This window comes from Pagrus major, chromosome 1, assembly GCF_040436345.1.
Source record: "Pagrus major chromosome 1, Pma_NU_1.0".
NCBI lineage: Eukaryota > Metazoa > Chordata > Actinopteri > Spariformes > Sparidae > Pagrus > Pagrus major.
The window spans coordinates 1,229,116-1,246,779 of NC_133215.1; the positions used below are offsets into that span (position 1 = coordinate 1,229,116).

Sequence of the window (17,664 nt, forward strand, 5' to 3'; positions counted from 1 at the left end):
ATGAGAGACCAGACCTGAGAGCACCAAAACGTTATCTACAGTAAAGCAATCACTACTTTGTTTTGGAGCCAGAGACAGGGGTTACCTGCTACATGTCTGCTGTGCTACTATCAGTTATATGCAGGCATGGACACAGAAAAGTTGCTTCGCAAATGTGTATAGCTCGTTGCCATGGTCACGCGATGCCGTCCTCACGTCTTCCGCTTGGCAGGAAGAGGTGGGCGGCACACGCAGTAGCTCATTAGCATTAAAGGGAAAGGCACTCAAACCAGCCGCTTAAAACAGGGCTGTGAAACTGGTGTGTAAACACCCCTGCTGTGCTCAATCCTTCGGTTTTTTCAACCAAAGCATGTTACTATCATTCCATTTAGACATCAAGGAACCATGTCAACAAGCAGAAATGAGCATAATATGTCACCTTTAAAATAGTGTTCATTCAGTTCATCACTGATCTCGTCCACAAGTTCATGTTGTAGTTTCTTCATCAAAGGTGTGTCATGTTACCTGTCAGAGTTCTCACCTGTTAAAGTCCAGATGAGGTCAAAGAGTCATTCTTCCTTCGTCTGCAGACTCTGACAGACGCTGCTGGTGTCTGTGTTCATCTGACCGACAGCCGTCACATCCTCATACCTTCAAATACAAATCCAGACGCGTCAATGACGTGAGAGCAGAAACCCAGTGTGAGCTGTAGTGCTGCCAGTCAGCAGCAGGTGTCAGTGTTACAGAAGGTCTGTCAGTCAGCGCTCTGATGGGAGAGATTTCACAGCAGTTAGACACACTGACAGAGATCCAGAGTCCAAACTGCAGGAACAATGAAGCCCGAAAAGAAGAAGAGAAAGAAAAACAGGTTGATTATTGAATGAGGGAGAGAGAACAGTCTGTAAACTCATGACAACACGTGACAAACACAAAGTGCATCAACAAAGAGACAGAGAGGTGGACTGAAACCAACCAGCAGATATCTGACACACATTTACAATAAAGCTGCCTCTTTCAAATGTTTGCTCTGTTTTCATTCAGTAACAACACCATTAATGTTTGGTGGCTGAATTTTTTTTTTTTTTTTAACTTTATTTTTATTAAAGAGAAACACAAACATTCCTTGACAACATCACAAATTATGTATAAAGACAAGAAGAAAAAAAAAAAAGAAAACAAAAAACCTTTTGGGCCCAGAAAGCTTAATAATACACATGAATGAAAAATAATAAATACATAAATAAATAAATAAATAAGTGGACAGTTAAGACATTCCAGCATACTGTGGGGTTCCCCTCAGTTATCTTGCTATAGGTAGCCACCTCCTCACAAAAACATCAGACCTTAATTGTAATTTAGCAGTTAAAGTTGGTGGCTGAATTTAAAGGAGTCCTTCACATGTTGTCACATTTCAGTATCTTAATACAAAACTCACATGCTGTATGTGTGTTGAGAGAGTCGCTGCTGATCATGTGTTCTGCTAAACTGGACTTTCTTTCATTGTCACATTATAATATTAATAAAATCACAATCAGCTGATCAAACATTGATGAGCACATGATTCTGGCTCGGTTTCTCTTGTTGAAACTAAATTTCTCTCCACAAACATGTCACATTTAGAATATAATGAGGTCGTTCTCTACAAAAATACATCTTTATTTTGAAACCTGCTTCAGAAATAATATCATTCTTGTTGGTGGACTAAGAGACTGGACTGTCCGGCTGCACAACTCTTCAGATTATTGGAGGAAACAGAACCATGAAAGACTCAGCAGTTGTTGTTGATGTGATTCTTCTGGATCAGAACCCTGCTGAGGAGTATTAACCTCCCATGGCCGCTCACTCACACTGTCAGTTTGTCTCATACTGCTGTGGCTGCTTTGTGCTTTTCAGCAGAGCGTCTGGATCATAATAGAAACATCAGAGCTTCAGTTCTTCATGTGAGTCCATGTTTGAATGGTTCAACAGAGAATCTGGTCCCTGCCTCTCAACTAGTTTCTTATTAATAAAGACAGACGTTGTGTCCAAATGAATTCACTGTTTCTACACAACTAAATCTTTCCTGAGGAGACAAACGGGACGTTGAGTCCGACTGAACATTTTACAATTCACATGAAAATGTGAAAACAATGAAGAGCCTTGTTGTTCTTCCTTATTTGCACCGGTTGATCCTGTCAACCAACGAGCTCGACACCTCTCACACATTTCAACAGTTTTTACTGCGATGATTGTGTCAAACTAATGAAGACACAAACAGTCTGATAACACAAGTCTTTACAGGAGAAAACACACAAATCACACATGAAGAAGTCACATTAAAAACACACATTTACCTTTTTGTCTGCAGGCAGAAATCATGTGAGTCTCACCGAGACAGGAAGTGACAGGTAGAGACAGAGAGAGAAGAGAAGCTGTGTAGGTGTGTTAAAGTCACGGACATGGATTTAGTAATGAAGTGAAGTCACTAGTATCAGTCATATCCCAGACTCCCTTAACAAAGTGCATGATTTGCATCTTACCTCCCAGCAGCTGTTTGAACTGATTTCATCTGTTACACTAAATGTATTAAAGAATATAACACACTGACAGTAAACATGTCACATTTTACAAATACAGTAAACAGTAACTAATACAGGCTACTGCTCTGGAGAGAGAAGAAAGTGGAGAAAGTCACCAGACTCCCTTAAAAAAGACACTCAGTTCTGAGACTTGTGTCAGGAGAAACAGTATGAACTTTGTGAAACACTCCACAACACATTCTGAACTATTTGGGTCGACTTGTTCATTCTGCAAACGTCACACATGAAGATCTTTCTTTGTGTAATAAATACATTTCTTCCAGTGATGTCTGTATATTTGTATGTAGAGCAGGAAGTGAGATCAGACCTCAAGTGGTCACAACGTTTAAGGTCAGGTGTGAACTGACGGGCCTGAAGCTGTTCACTAATGATCGGATCACTGAGGACGGAGGGTAAAACCAACCACTCTGTCTCTCAGGACGCACCTGTCTGTCTGCGTCCTAACGTTGGTTAGGGTTAGTTCATCTAGAGACCAACAAAGCTCAGATTATAACTCGACCCATGGGTCCACCCACTGAACTGTCCACGACAGGCAATGGATTACTCATAGAAAGGTACGTATCATGTTACGTACCTTGTAATATCCCTTTAACAAATATTTATTGAAATGTTTGCAAAAATCCCCTTTTATAAACTCTGGCCTCTTTAAACTTCCTCTGCATGCCCTGCTCATGAGCAGAGGAAGTCATGTGACGGAGGAGGACAGCGTGGAACCACCACAGTTTAACACCAGAGGCAGCTGCTCACTTCCTGCTTCCTGTCAACAGTCAACCTCATATACATATATAACATGACCCCCATCATTCACTGACCTTATTGTAACCATGACGATAAAGCTCTTCTAAACTTAACAGAGTCATGTGAACCCAAAACCCAGAATGATCTCTGAGCTTCACCAGGTTGTTCTCGTGGTGTCACGTCAGGAGGCAGTTTGATTTCTGCAGCGGTCGTGGTCTGTAATGTCGTCTTGCTGAGCTTGTTTGTCAAAGCACTTTGTAAAGGTGATCACAAAGTAAAGTTCATCATATTCTTATTATTAAAGAAAGAAGCACAGTGTTTGGACTGGAAGTTGATTTCTTTTTGTCACATTAAAGCTGAGCAGACTCTCGGCTCAGGATGAAAATCTGTTCAAATACTTCTGACTGCACAAAGAAATCCACCTGGACTACAGCTGTTATTAAAACAAACTGGACTGAGATCAATCTGTAAAATACTGAAAAGAAATTATTATATACACAGATTGTGTGTATTGTGTACAAACTTCTGCACAGACACTGTAACTTTAACTGTAACTGTAGCTTCAGGTTAACTATCTTGAGAGGTGGTGTGAGGACAACAACCTGGTCCTTAACACCTCCAAGACAAAGGAGCTGATTGTTGACTTCAGGAGAACGAAAGGAAGAGACCACCTCCCCCTCCACATACACATGGTAATGAGGTGGAATGTGTCGACGACCTCAAGTTCCTTGGAGTCACGGTGTCGAGGCAGCTAACATGGACCTCGAACACCTCACAGCTTGTCAAAAAGGCCCAACAGAGACAAGTTTTTCTTCAGGAAGCTGAAACAGGCCCAGCTCCCACCTTTACGGTCAACCTTTACAGGAGAACCATCGACAGCGTCCTGACCAACTGCGCAATGGTGTGGTACGCCAGCTGCACGGCTGCCGAACGCAAAGACCTGCACCGTGTGGTTAAAGCAGCCCAGTGCATCATTGGGACGGAGCTTCCTACACTGGACACTGTTTATGCTGCCATGCTGAAGAAAAAAGCCCTCAGCATCTGTAAGGACTGTACACACCCCAGACACTCCCTATTCGAACCGCTGCCTTCAGGCAGACGGTTCAGGACAATAAAACCCACCACCAACGGACTGAGAAACAACTTCTACCCCAGAGCTGTGACCTCCATCCACCCCCATAATGAACAATCCCACCCACAGAAACTGGTGACACACTTGCACTATCTTGCACCACCACTGTTTTGCACAATTACATTGTCAAAGCTGCTACCTCTGTCTACTGTATACAGTATATATTTATATATTTTTATTCTGTTTTTCTTATTCTGTTTTTTTACTGTATATATGTGTATATTTAACTATATATTTTATTTGGTATAGTTTACCTTTCTTACTTTGCACTATTTGTTTCTATTGACCTGAAGAGGATGCCACACACAATTTCATGTACATGTGTATAGTGACAATAAAGAATATTCTATCCTATTCTATTCTATTTTATTTATTTTGTTGGATGTCAACCGGCTCCTTTAAGCAGATATTACCAATCAAAAGAAACAGAAACAGAACAGAGACAGAGACAGAAACAAGCTGCTGACACAGCTGGAGGATCTAAAATCTCTTCTCATTTAACTTCAGTGTAACTCAGAAGCAACAACAGGTCAGACTGAGAGGAAGCTGCAGTGCTGTAGATTTAAAATGTCTCGGCTGTTTGTTTCCTGTGACTGAGCTGAACGTCGAGCTGCAGCCTCGTCTTCAGCGATGATTGTGTCAAACTAATGAAGACACAAACAGTCTGATAACACAAGTCTTTACAGGAGAAAAGACACAAATCACACATGAAGAAGTCACATTAAAAAAACACATTTACCTTTTGGTCTGCAGGCAGAAATCATGTGCATCACACAGAGACAGGAAGTGAAAGTTAGAGACGGAGACACTGACACAGGAGGGTGAGACATGAAAACAAACGTCCTCCTGATTCCTTCATGTGAAAAACACTAGAATGAAGCTCATGAACAACAGGTCCAGGGTTTGTTTCAGTGAGTCTTTACTCAGGATTCAGCTCCTGACACACAACAATGACTCAATCTTTGGTTTTACAAGTTTTCATATCCATAAAAATCTACTTATAAAACTTTGATTATTTTTATTTTAAGGCTTCTCAACCTTTGCCTACAAGTTCAAAGAAACATTTAAAACCTTCAAACCTTCTCAGAGTAAAATTCATATTTTTACTTTGTCTCCTTCTTGTAAATTCAGCATTAAATGAAAACAGTAAGTTGTTTGTTTCCTTGTAAAAAGTGTCAGTTTGTGGCAGCATGGCTGCACCAGCCTGTCTGCTTCTGTGTCTAAAGTGCTGAAGTCTGACCTGCCAACATTTAGCAGCTGTTTGAACACACTGTTTACACTGATTTCACCATTTACACTCAATTTATGAAAGTAGAAACATGTTATTGGACCTTTGAGCGACACACTGCAGAATGCAGATGAGGCTGTTTTATTGTCACCTGACACGCGTCTCCTCCTGTTTATTGTAATGTGCTCCACTGGCCACATGATGGAGACAGAGAACCACATATGGCTCCAACACAGGGTTGTATAATGAAATGAAAGTTTGTAAACTCCTTCATGCTTCACTAATTACAGAACATATATACAGTTATTAATATAGAATATACATAAACATGAAGAGCATCTCTTGACTCTATCAGATATCAGATATATCAGAGTTAGCCCACTTACAGTATGATCATGTATGTGTCTCACTGTGATGTGATCCTTAATAAACATCATTAATATGTAGAGTTTGTAATCACTGTGGCATCTTTGAGCGCACACACATTGAACAGGCACTCGACAGTCAGTGTGAGTCAGTCAGTTACTTTGAGGCTGTCTGTAGCTTCATGGACCCACAAACAGACTCAGACACAACAAGGTGGAGGATGGTGGAGGGTTATTAGTAGAAACTGGAGGAGGTGACGCAGACATCAGGTATGTGGCAGGAAAAGTATAAATCATTCTCATTTTATATTGATACTGATGCACTTTAGAAATTGCGTAACACTATTTGTCAGCAGGAGCAGATTGAGTCATCTTGGGTCCAAATGCAAACAGAGTTACCTCCACATCCTGTTCCCCCCTTTTTAAATCCTGATTAACACCCACCTGTAACATCGTCTCTTCAAGCTGGATCTTCTCTTCACCGTCACTGACACAGCCGTCATGTCCGCACATCTGGAGCTGCATCTGTGAAACAAACCCAACAGAACATCTTGATTTTAACAAAGACAACCACTGTAACATCTTCTGTTCATAAACAACATGATCTCTGCATGATCGGACTTCACTGTCAGAGGTTGTCATCACTTAATGTTCAGCAGGTTCTCTGGTAGAACACTGAGGATGTTAAATACAGAGAACTCATGTCGCTGTATCAGGTGTACACGCACACACACACACACACACACACACACACACACACACACACACACACACACACACACACAGTGGTGTAAGGTAACTTAGTACATTTCCTCAAGTACTGTACTTAACTACACATTTGACATACTTGTACTTTAATGGAGTATTTCCATTTGATGCAGCTTTACATTTCTACCACATTTATCTGACAGCTTTAGTTACGAGTTACTTCACAGATAACTTTTTTCATATCCTTCCTGTCCAGTGAAAACCTTGTATCTCCAAATGATGATTTTTGAATATGAATGTTTGTGATAAACTGCAGGATGATGAAGAAAATTCTTCTCTTCAGTTTAATAAACTCTTTAAAAACCCTCTTGGATTAAAATGCATCGTCATGTTGTGCTCACATCACACGGGGCACCATTTATGTAGTGCTTCATGCAACAGTAACAGGGAGTTTTGGTTAAAATTTGGCTATCAATAATAATTAATGATTATCAGGGATAATTATTAATTATGATTAATAACAAGATCCAATTTACATTAGATCACCTCGGGGCACCATCCTTGAAGAAGGGAAAATATAGTCAATTCACCAAATCAGTCTCAGAAAAGGTACTAAACTGTTTGTAACTCTGATTAATAATTAACTTAATAACACATACATTGACACACATACATTGAACACATGTGCATTACATCAACCAGAGTTTAAAGTCTTGTGCTTAGCTGTGCTATGCTATACTATCTAAGCCCAGTTCAACGTTACCAGTCTTTGAAGAAAAGGTGCTGGTGGTTGCAGGAGAACGCTGGGATTCCCATGTTGAATGCTGTTCTTGCTGTGTATGGACTGATGAAAGTCGGCAGAGGAGGAAGCGGTTCGCTCCTTTCCTTTGCAGGGATAGCAGCTCGGTGCTAACTTGCTTGGTGTTCCTCAGATTGTGAAGTTGGCTGACAGCTGCTGGTGCTAACTGATCAGGAATACTGGCAGGACCTTGTGTCGCTGCAGTGAGGAGAAGTTCTTTGGGCCTGCTGCAAATGCAGCTTGCAGCTCTCTGCAGCTGTTAGGCCCAGAAGAAGAGACCTTGAGGGCAGGCAGCAGGGCCAACCACCATCCATGGGAACCTGCGAGACGAGAAAGCACAGAGACTCCGGGGAAGAAGCAGAGTCAGTAAAATGTATTGATGAGACATGAATGTGTACAGACAGAGAGAAAGACAGAGAAGCTCAGTGCATCACAGGATATCCCCCGGCAGACTCGACCTATGGCAGCATAGCTAAGAGCCTGTGCAGGCCCTAACTGTAGGCTTTATCAAAAAGTCTACTCTTAAATATAGAGAGGGTGTCTGCCATCTAACAGACACTGCAAGATGGTTCAACAGGAGAGGAGCTTGATGGCTCTAGACTCTAGGAACCACATGTAACCCTGCGTCCTGAGAGAGCAGCATTCAAGTGGGTTAATAGGGTACTATCAGGTCTCTAAGATATACTGGTGCCTGACCATAAAGGGCTTTGTATGTGAATTCAATTCAGGATTTCACAGGAAGCCAGTGCAGAGAGGCTAATATGGGAGAAGTATGTTCTCTAATATGAGTTCTTGAAAAAACACACCCAGCAGCATTCTGGATCAGTTGGAGTGTCTTTACAGACGTTTTAGTGTAGCCTGATGAAAGGGAATTACAATAATCCAGCCTTGAGGTAACAGAAGTGTGGACTCATTTATCTGCTTCTTTTTGACACAGGATGTTCCTGATTTGTTCAATGTTCCGTTGGTGGAAGAAGGCATTCCTTGAATTTTGCTATTTGTGGGAGTTAAAGGACAAATCCTGATCAAAGATAACTCCCAGAATCCTTACTGTGCTGCTGGAGGCCAAAGTAATGCCGTCCAGAGTTGATATATCATTAGATAATGTGTCTCTAAGATGTTTAGGGCCCAGCACAATAACTTATGTTTTGTCTCATCCAGGTTTTATATGTCTTTAATACATGCCTGAAGTTTAGCTAACTGATTAGTGTCATCTGGATTAATGGATAAGTGTAATTGTGTATCATCTGCATAACAATGAAAATGAATGTGTTTTCTAATGATATCCCCTAAAGGAAGCGAATATAAAGTGAATAGTATTGGTCCGAGCACAGAACCTTGTGGAACCCAGTGACTAACTTTGGTATGCAGTGAGGATTCATTGTTAACTTGTACAAACTGAGATCGGTCTGATAAATAGGACTTGAACCAGCTCAATGCAGTTGAGCAGGTCAAAAGCTGCACTAAGATCTACTAAGACTAGCAAAGAGACAAGACCCTCGTCAGATGCGATTGATCATTTACAACTTTAACCAATGCTGTTTCGGTGCTATGATGCACTCTCAAACCTGATTGGAAATTCTCATATAAACTATTGTTATGTAGAAAGTCACACAGCTGACGGAGGTTGTGGAGTTGTCTCCACAACCCTTGGATGGATTTCCAGTTTGCTTCAGACATTCATGTTCTGTGTTAGCTTTGGTTTTCTAGCACCACCCTGCGTTAAGAGTCGTCTAATAATTTGGTTTATGTTTCCAACAGTTTAGTTTTCTTTCAGGTTGCTGTTCCTGAACTGCAGAATATTATGATGTCACAGTGACATTGACCTTTGACCCTTTGGATATAAAATGTTATAACTTCATCACTTTTTCCTTGTTGTCCTAATTATCATATATATAAACGTTGTGAGTTCACAGTGACCTTTGAGCACCAAATTCTGATCAGTTCATCTTTGAGTCCAAGTGGACGCTTCTGCCAAATCTGTAGAAATTCCCTTGAGCTGTTTTTGAGATATTGTGTTCACAAGAACGGACGGATGGACGGAAAACCCTCAAACATGATGCCTCTAGCCACGACTATCTCCAGCTCAGAGGCATGAAAATAACAGTTTAATGTGACCATGTTTTGTTTCCACAGAGAGCAAAATGAATTCATCATCTCCTCCTGATGATATAAAGTCAGGTGAAGTGTCGTAGTCCACTGAACATTTCTGGAGCTTCACAGTAAAACAGAGTTGCAGCGTTCTGCTGAACAGCTGAAGCAGCTGGAGATGATTTAAACATCAGATGTCTCCATACAGCTCGTCTGCTGTGATGTCTGTAATGTAAAGTGATGTGAAAAGACGTTATTTCAATCAGGAGAGACACGTGAATGAGAAAGTCAAGTGTTTATTCTGACAGATGATGTGAGATAATGAAGTGTTGACAGAAAGTCTTTGGCGCTTCGACTCTACAGGGAGATTTTGTAATGGAGGTCCGTCTGCACGTAGCAGCAGCTCTATCCACTCATATACACATAATTACAGATAATAACTCAAAGAAGACAAATGAGAAACTTCAATGATGAACCACAAATCAACTAAATAAAAGCTGTCTGAACAAAGATCATAATTATGATGATCTATATGCATGTGTGTGTGGAGCCTGATTTTATTGTATATACAGGCTGATTGTTGTGAGAAAACAATCAGATCACAAAGTTCAGAAAACTGAAATCTCAACGTTCAAAACATATTTAAAGAGATTTAAAACCACTGATGTGCAGCACATTGACCAAGAAGAGACAACACAACTAACCCATTTCTGTTACTGGGATTTACAGAGAGAGAGTGTGTGTGTGTGTGTGTGTGTGTGTGTGAGTGTGTGTATGTGTGTGTGTGTGTGTGTGTCTGTGTGTGTGTGTCTGAGTGTGTGTGTTTTTGTGTGTGTGTGTGTGTGTGAGTGTCTGTGTGTGTGTGTGTGTGTCTGTGTGTGTGTGTGTGTGTGTCTATGTGTGTGTGTGTGTGTGTCTGTGTGTGTGTGTGTGTGTCTGTGTGTGTGTGTGTGTCCCTCCTACAGAGACACTGAGGAACCAGATGACCTGAACCAGAACCCAGGATACAGAGGTTGAGTGAATGTGGTGTTGAAGGTGTGGAGGTGGATCAGTGAGTCAGAGGAGACTCTGTAGAAGGACAGAGTGCCAGCAGGACAGTCCACATACACTGCTACTCTGTAAGAGACAGAGAAGGAGGAGGAGAAGAAGAAGGAGAGGACTGTTCTTCTCTTATTGTGCCAGACAGAGTAACGACCACCATCAGAGCAGTTCAGACTCCAGGACTGATTATTCCCTCCAAACCAACACTCCTCACTGTTTCCTCTCCTGCTGATTCCTCTGTAACTCACTGATATATTAACCACTCCTCTCCACTCAACTTCCCAGTAACAGCGACCAGTCAGACCATTTCTACACAGCAGCTGAGTCCAGTAGTCAAACCTCTCTGGATGATCAGGATATGGCTGCTTCTTTTTCACATATGTCACCTTCCTGTTGTTGTCAGACAGTTTGAGGTTTGTGTTCACTGTGTTTGTGTCCACTGTGAGTTCACAGACATCTGATGGAGAGAACAAGACACAATACAGCAGCAGTTTATCATCTAACACAGCTGATGGTTTATTTGTTGCTTTATTAACAGACTGACTGTTAATTAGATCAAAACTTCACAATGACTCATCTTTTTGGATCTTCTTTCAAACTGACAGTTGAATGCAGATACACAAGCTTTAGATTTAAACTACTTTAACATGTGCTGCCTTGTTTTCATCAGTCAAAGTGAACACACACTTACACTTCCTCACACCAGGTTTCAGCCTCTGCTCTCCACCATGTTCCACCCTGGAGGAAGAAACAAAGTCAGAATGAACCTTCTTCCACTAAAGACATTATCTCTTTGATTCCATGTTTCACAATTGTCAGTTCAGCAACATTATCCAGCTGTCTTCCCTGATAAATGGTCAATTTCCCAGAATTCCTCATCATTACTATTGTCTGCACTGTCTCCTCTTTCACTGTCGAGCAGCTCGATGAAAGTTTCAGTCACAGCCACATCTTCTCATTACCTCATGTACATTGTAGATCAGCAGGTTGGAATGTTAATTTCTGAACGTTAAGTCATTATAAATGATAAAGAGTGGCTCCTCAAGTGAATGTGTTCACCTGCTGTATGACTGATAATGACTTATTATCCTTTGATCAGAAAAACTCACGTTTCAGCCAAGAAGTGAGACCGATTTAAAAACTCTTCAGATTTGTGTGAGTCCAGTCAACACTTCCAAAGGAAATACAAAACTCAGTAGCAGGCACTAATGGGTTCAGTCTCAGAAAAATAATGGTCTTAAAAAACAAAAAACACGACGTGGACGAGAGGCTGAAGAAATGAACAGGACGAAGGCAGAGTCAGCAGGTGAGCTCCTCTCAGCTGCTTTAAATACAGCAGACAGAGTCAACAGACCAGAGGAGAAGACACAAATATAAAACTTTATACAGCTTCATTCATGTTTCAGGAAACTGTGACGCTTCATTCTTGTCTGCTGACATATTTAGTTGTTGTTGACGTCAGTGGTTACAGATGTTCTGTTCAGTTCAGACTGACGGACTCTGTACAGATGAAACTGTTTTCAACTGGAAATCAGTCAGACTAGTTTAAGAAACAGATCTTTTGTTCTTTCTCTCGCTCAGTTTGTGTCAAACACATCAGTTATTAACTGCAGGCAGCTTGTTTTAATGTTATTGAGTATTTGACATGTTGTGGCTGAAACTGTCGTCTTAACAGAAAGCTGTGAACACAATGTACAAGATGATTAGAAACTTCTGCTCTCTGCTCAGCTTTAGTCGCATGCATTCACTTCATCATACACAATATGCCTCAACTGCAAGTTTCAGTTAGAAACATGATGAGAAATCAGTAATAAGATGATTGAATAAAAAGAGTTTCTACCAGACAGCTGACATGTAATACAGCGACAGAATGTGACTGACGTGCAGAAAATATCCAACAAGAAACGTTTCTCAAACCAAGAATAAACTTTTGAGCTACAATTCATCTACAATTTCATGACAACTGGGAAAAGTCAATCTGCTGATGAAGACCATGGTGCTGGCCCTCAAGGCCGTCAACCGAACTGCACCCATCTACCTCCAAACACTGGTCAGATCACATGCCCCAGCATGAGCACTTCGCTCTACTACATCAGCTGGCCGGCTGGTACCGTCATCGCTGAGAGCAAACAAAGGTCGCTCAGCGAAATCCCGACTCTTCTCTGTTCTGGCGCCTCAGTGGTGGAAAGAACTCCCGACCAACGTCAGGACAGCAGAGTCACTCTCCATCTTCCACAAAAGACCTAAGACTTATTCCGTGAATAGTTTTTGAAGTTTTTCCAATAATAGATGATGTGTTGCCCTAAATATTCCTTGTGCCGTTTGAAATGCCACTTGGTCTTTGACTTTTATTAGTTTTGACTGTAGGAATAGTGAGTGTAACCTGCTTCTGTAGTTATTGCTCCAGATCTCAGCACAGTAGGTGAGATGTGGAAGGACTAGTGAACAGTATAAAGTGAGAAGTCTTGCTCTGTTTAAAACTGCAGTGGTCTCTGAGACTTTTTGTTGTACGAGCTTGATGTGGGATTTCCAGTTAATTTTTTCATCTATTGTCACCCCAAGAAATTTAATTTCATTTACTCTCACAATCACAACACAATTAAACTTTTATCTGTGTATTATTCTTCCAGCTACCAAAATGCATTATTTTTAGTTTAATAATAATTTATTTTCATTAAACCTTAATTTTAGTTCATCCAATTCTGTGGTGACATTAAGCATTAATTGCTGTAAATCATTACCAGAGCAAAACAAATTTGTACCATCAGCCAAATTGGCTATTTTTTACTATTTTTTATTATTATTTATATTTTTTACCTTGCCTTTTTTGGTGTCTTTTTTTTTCAGCACAATCTCACATGTGTGACTTTACATTTATTTTTTCATTTCGACATACTGTATTAACACACTGGACCTAAAATCACACAAGAAACATAAAATCCAAGTAGGAAAAGTTTGATTTTTTACTGTGAAAACCACAAACATGTTTAACGAACAGTTTTTAAAATTTAGAATGGTAATATAAATTGTTGTTTGCTAAATTTGTACACAAGTTTTTGAAATTTACAAAGTTATATACAACTCTTTACATTAAAATGCAGGCAATGCCTCAGGCTCTGCGTCTCACCCAGCTCCTTCCAGCTCAAAGAAGAGCTGCACTGCCTCCTCCACATTCAGTAGTCGCCTCATTGTTTTGACACACAAAACAAAAAAAACGACTTCACTACACACTAAACACACTACATTACACTACACACTAAACACACTACATTACACACTAAATATACACTCAAAACATGCTAAAAGTCACAAATCTCTCTAATCTCAAAACTCGCTATCGCTAGCTCCTCTGTATCTCTGTCTCTCTTTCGCCACCGTCACTTCCTCTTCCTTAGCAACAAAATGCCATTTTTTGATTGGTTGATGTGGTGCATTTTTTGGACAACAGGAAAGGGAGTGTCAAGTTTTTTGCTTGCAAACACTTTCTGCCTGCGAGCGAAGCCGTTTTCACCATTTCTTCCTGCACCAAACGTGACGACAATATTCAGGAAAAAGTGGCGTAAATTATTTATCATAATGTACTGCTGTAATAAACATTGAACTTAGGTTCCTATCAATAAAATTGTCCTTCCATCCATCGGGAGTTACTTGATCAGGAACTTTGTCCGCTACATCAGGTCCCACATTAACAAAGAATTCATTGAATTGTTTGACAACATCAGTCATGTCATAATTTTCTTTGTCATTGTAGTGTCTGAGTGTTTCTTATACCTCCTGAGCTCTGAGTGACAGGACAGGATGGGACAGGACCAGATGCTTCCCTTTAAGTATATTTGGGAAGGGGACTACGTAGAGGTCTCATGTCCAGGAGAACAACATATTAGTCCTGTAGTGTGCGTCAGAGAATAGCTAAAGGAAGAGGCCCACACTGAGGACTGACTAGTTCAGAAGTTCAATGTATACATTTCTATCTAAGGATAGAGAGACTAACATCAACATAGTCACACACACACCTCCACGTACACATATTCCCTTGAGAGGGAGATGTTATGCAGACCCATCCTTTTCTAATAGGATAGAGGGGCCTCAGTTCCCCAAAAAGGTAAACAATTAGAGAAACAGGCGGGCCTGAGCGAATGGACTCTAAAAAGGACCTGCACACCAGAGAACGGGGGTGAATTTGGTTGATCTCCTAAGACTGAGGGTCCGAGAGGAGTTCTGATAGAGCAGAGGGCAAAGCATTTTGGGCATCACTTTGCCGAGATTTGAGAATACCAGGGAGTGCACACTCTGGTTCGGACGCTGGCTTGAGATCTGTTTCAATAAAGATTGCTCTATCATATCCACCCAGCCTCGCCTCTGCAGAATCTTTTATCAACATACTACACGCCGACACCTTTGGAGGAGAACCCATACACTTCATCATCACATAAAAATATTTCGGATGACTGTCCTGTCATGGTCTGTTCTTTATCACCTTATTTAGTATGTTCCATAGTTTATTCAGTAGTTTACCATAATAATCTCTTCTGCTGATCCTTATAATGTTAATTAGCTTATTTTATATGTTTTATATTTAATTTCTGCCTCCTTAGTTCTCTGTCTCATGAATTCTTTGTAAAGTGTGTTTTTCTTTTTACAGGCATTGTGTATTCCCTTTGTAATCCATGGATGATCCTTATACTTTGATTTCTTCTTGATTGATCTTACAGGACAATTGTTGTCATATAACTCTTTAAATGTTTCAAAAATGAATCATATGCCCTATTCACATCGCCATCATTATATACAATATCCCAGTTCTGTGCCAACAAATCCTTCTTAAATATATTTAGTGATTCTTCTGATTTCACTCTTATGTAAACTGTCTTTTCTTTGTCTGACTGATGAGTTATGTAGTTAGTGTCATATATTATAAACACAGGAAGATGGTCACTGATGTCACTAAGTAATATTCCACTAATTGTTTTATTTGAAATATCATTTATAAAAATATTATCACTAAGAGTGGCACAGTGGGAAGTTATTCTGGTGGGTCTGGTGATTGTTGGATATAAATTCATGCTGTATTATTGTATTGATAAAATCGTTTGTCATTTTGTGATTATTAGGGTTAAGGAGATCAATGTTAAAGTTTTATGACTTTTCTTTATAAACATTTCCTCCATCCAGTCTTTGAACAATTCAATATTGGACCCTGGTGTCCCATATATACAGAAGTGCACTTTTGTGTTTGTCCATATATATTTCTATCCTTATGCACTCCAGTACATTATTAACATTCATAGACATGTTTTCCGACACCCTGAAGTTCAAATTGTTGTCCACATAGAAAGCTACTCCTCCCCCACCTTTGTTTTTTCGAACTACATGCATGAATTCATAGCCCTCCAGTTCAAAGTCCACACCTTTCTCTGTATTGATCCATTTTTCCGATATTGCAATGACGTTGAATGGATGTCTAAATTGTCTCAAGTATTCCTTGATGTGTGTGAAGTTTGCATAGAGACTTCTATCATTGATGTGTATTACTGAGAGTTTTCTATCCTTATTAATGTGGCCATATTGCTCGTCTGTGTAATAGGAGCAGTTATTACTGATGGAGTTGAAGAAGTTATTGTCCGGGTCTATGTCTCAGGGTGGACAGGGACTCTCAGCACATCAGCTACACACTGTCCACACTGGGTGCCTGAGTACTGCGTGGCTGAGCTGCTGCTCCTCACTCGCTTGTTTGTGATCACACAGGCTGTGTTGCTGCTGCAGTGCAGCTCCTACCTGCCCTATCTGTTTACATGGAGTTTAACTTTGGTGATTATCAATAAATATGATGACGTGATTTTCCTTTACCCCGCTGAAAGAGTAAGAAAGTGAGAGGGGCAAAGAGAGGGAGGGAGGGAGAGAAAGAAAAAGAGTGCACAGGAAAATGATTGCCCATCACCTGTTGTCTGTTACATATTCTACAGATACAGACATTACAACTGTAGTGAAACGATGGCATGATATCCACATGACTGTCTACAGGTCGTTTTTAGGTCTATTTTTGCAGAGAACGGCACGTGTTGTGTTGAAAATAGGCGAGACTCCAAATCTCTACATGACGGACCGCTGCAGCCTCACTTGACAAGCAAGTGATGAGCACGATTCACACCATTTTGCCACACACGCTGCTCACATAGCCAGTGTGTCGGGCCTGGTACTGTCTTCACTGATATCAGCAGTGCTGCTGGTTCAGACTGTGAACCAACAGTCCTCAGCTTGTCAGTGTGACAGAGAAACAGTGTGTGAGCTCTTGTTGTCTGTTCATACCTGAGAGTGTCCAGTCTCCAGTCTGGATCCTCGAGTCCAGCCGACAGCAGCTTCACTCCTGAGTCTCCTGGATGATTGTAGCTCAGGTCCAGCTCTCTCAGATGGGAGGGGTTGGATCTCAGAGCTGAGGCCAGAGAAGTACAGCCTTCCTCTGTGATCAGACAGCCTGACAGCCTGGACACACACACACACACACACACACACACAGAATGATTTGTTTTGATCTTTTTGTCATTGTCTGTGTGAACTTTGAGTTAAATCTGCAGATATCTATTCTTGACCACTCAGGAGCAGCACCACAAGATGTAAAACACAACACTGACATATTAACACAACTGACTTTAAAGACAGGATCCACAAACATAAATCTATCAGACTGCTAATTTAATCCAGCTCTCAGTTTTAAAGCTTACAAAACGAGATCAAATTGCATAAGCACTCTGACACAGTTTTTACATTCAAAGTAATTCTTAATCATTTTGGAAATATTTTTGGCCAAATGTCCTCCATCAGCCCACTGACTGTGGCTCACCTGCTCACCTTATTTACCATCAGCTAGCCTTGCTGAGCGCATTCAAGTCAGGAACAGTTTCCACTGTTGCTGTGAGCTGAGTAAAGGTGAGCAGGTGAGCCACAGTCACATAGCTGATGGACGACAGAGGTAGATTTACATTTGGCCAATGCTATTGTTTATTTAC

General features: G+C 40.7%; 2 protein-coding genes across 2 annotated transcripts in view; one reads left to right on the forward strand and one right to left on the reverse strand.

Moving 5' to 3' along the window:
* Nucleotides 1–17,664, forward strand: part of LOC141006168 (NACHT, LRR and PYD domains-containing protein 3-like) — a 467,008-nt gene that overhangs the window by 333,800 nt on the left and 115,544 nt on the right. The gene's annotated exons all lie outside the window — the stretch shown is intronic.
* LOC140993848 (neoverrucotoxin subunit alpha-like) lies at nucleotides 10,529–17,518 on the reverse strand. Its single transcript, XM_073463405.1, has 4 exons — nucleotides 17,499–17,518; nucleotides 16,967–17,140; nucleotides 11,352–11,398; nucleotides 10,529–11,117 (listed from the first exon to the last, which is right to left on the reverse strand). The coding sequence occupies exons 1-4, from the start codon at nucleotides 17,516–17,518 to the stop codon at nucleotides 10,579–10,581; spliced, it is 780 nt and encodes a 259-aa protein (XP_073319506.1). The 3' UTR covers nucleotides 10,529–10,578.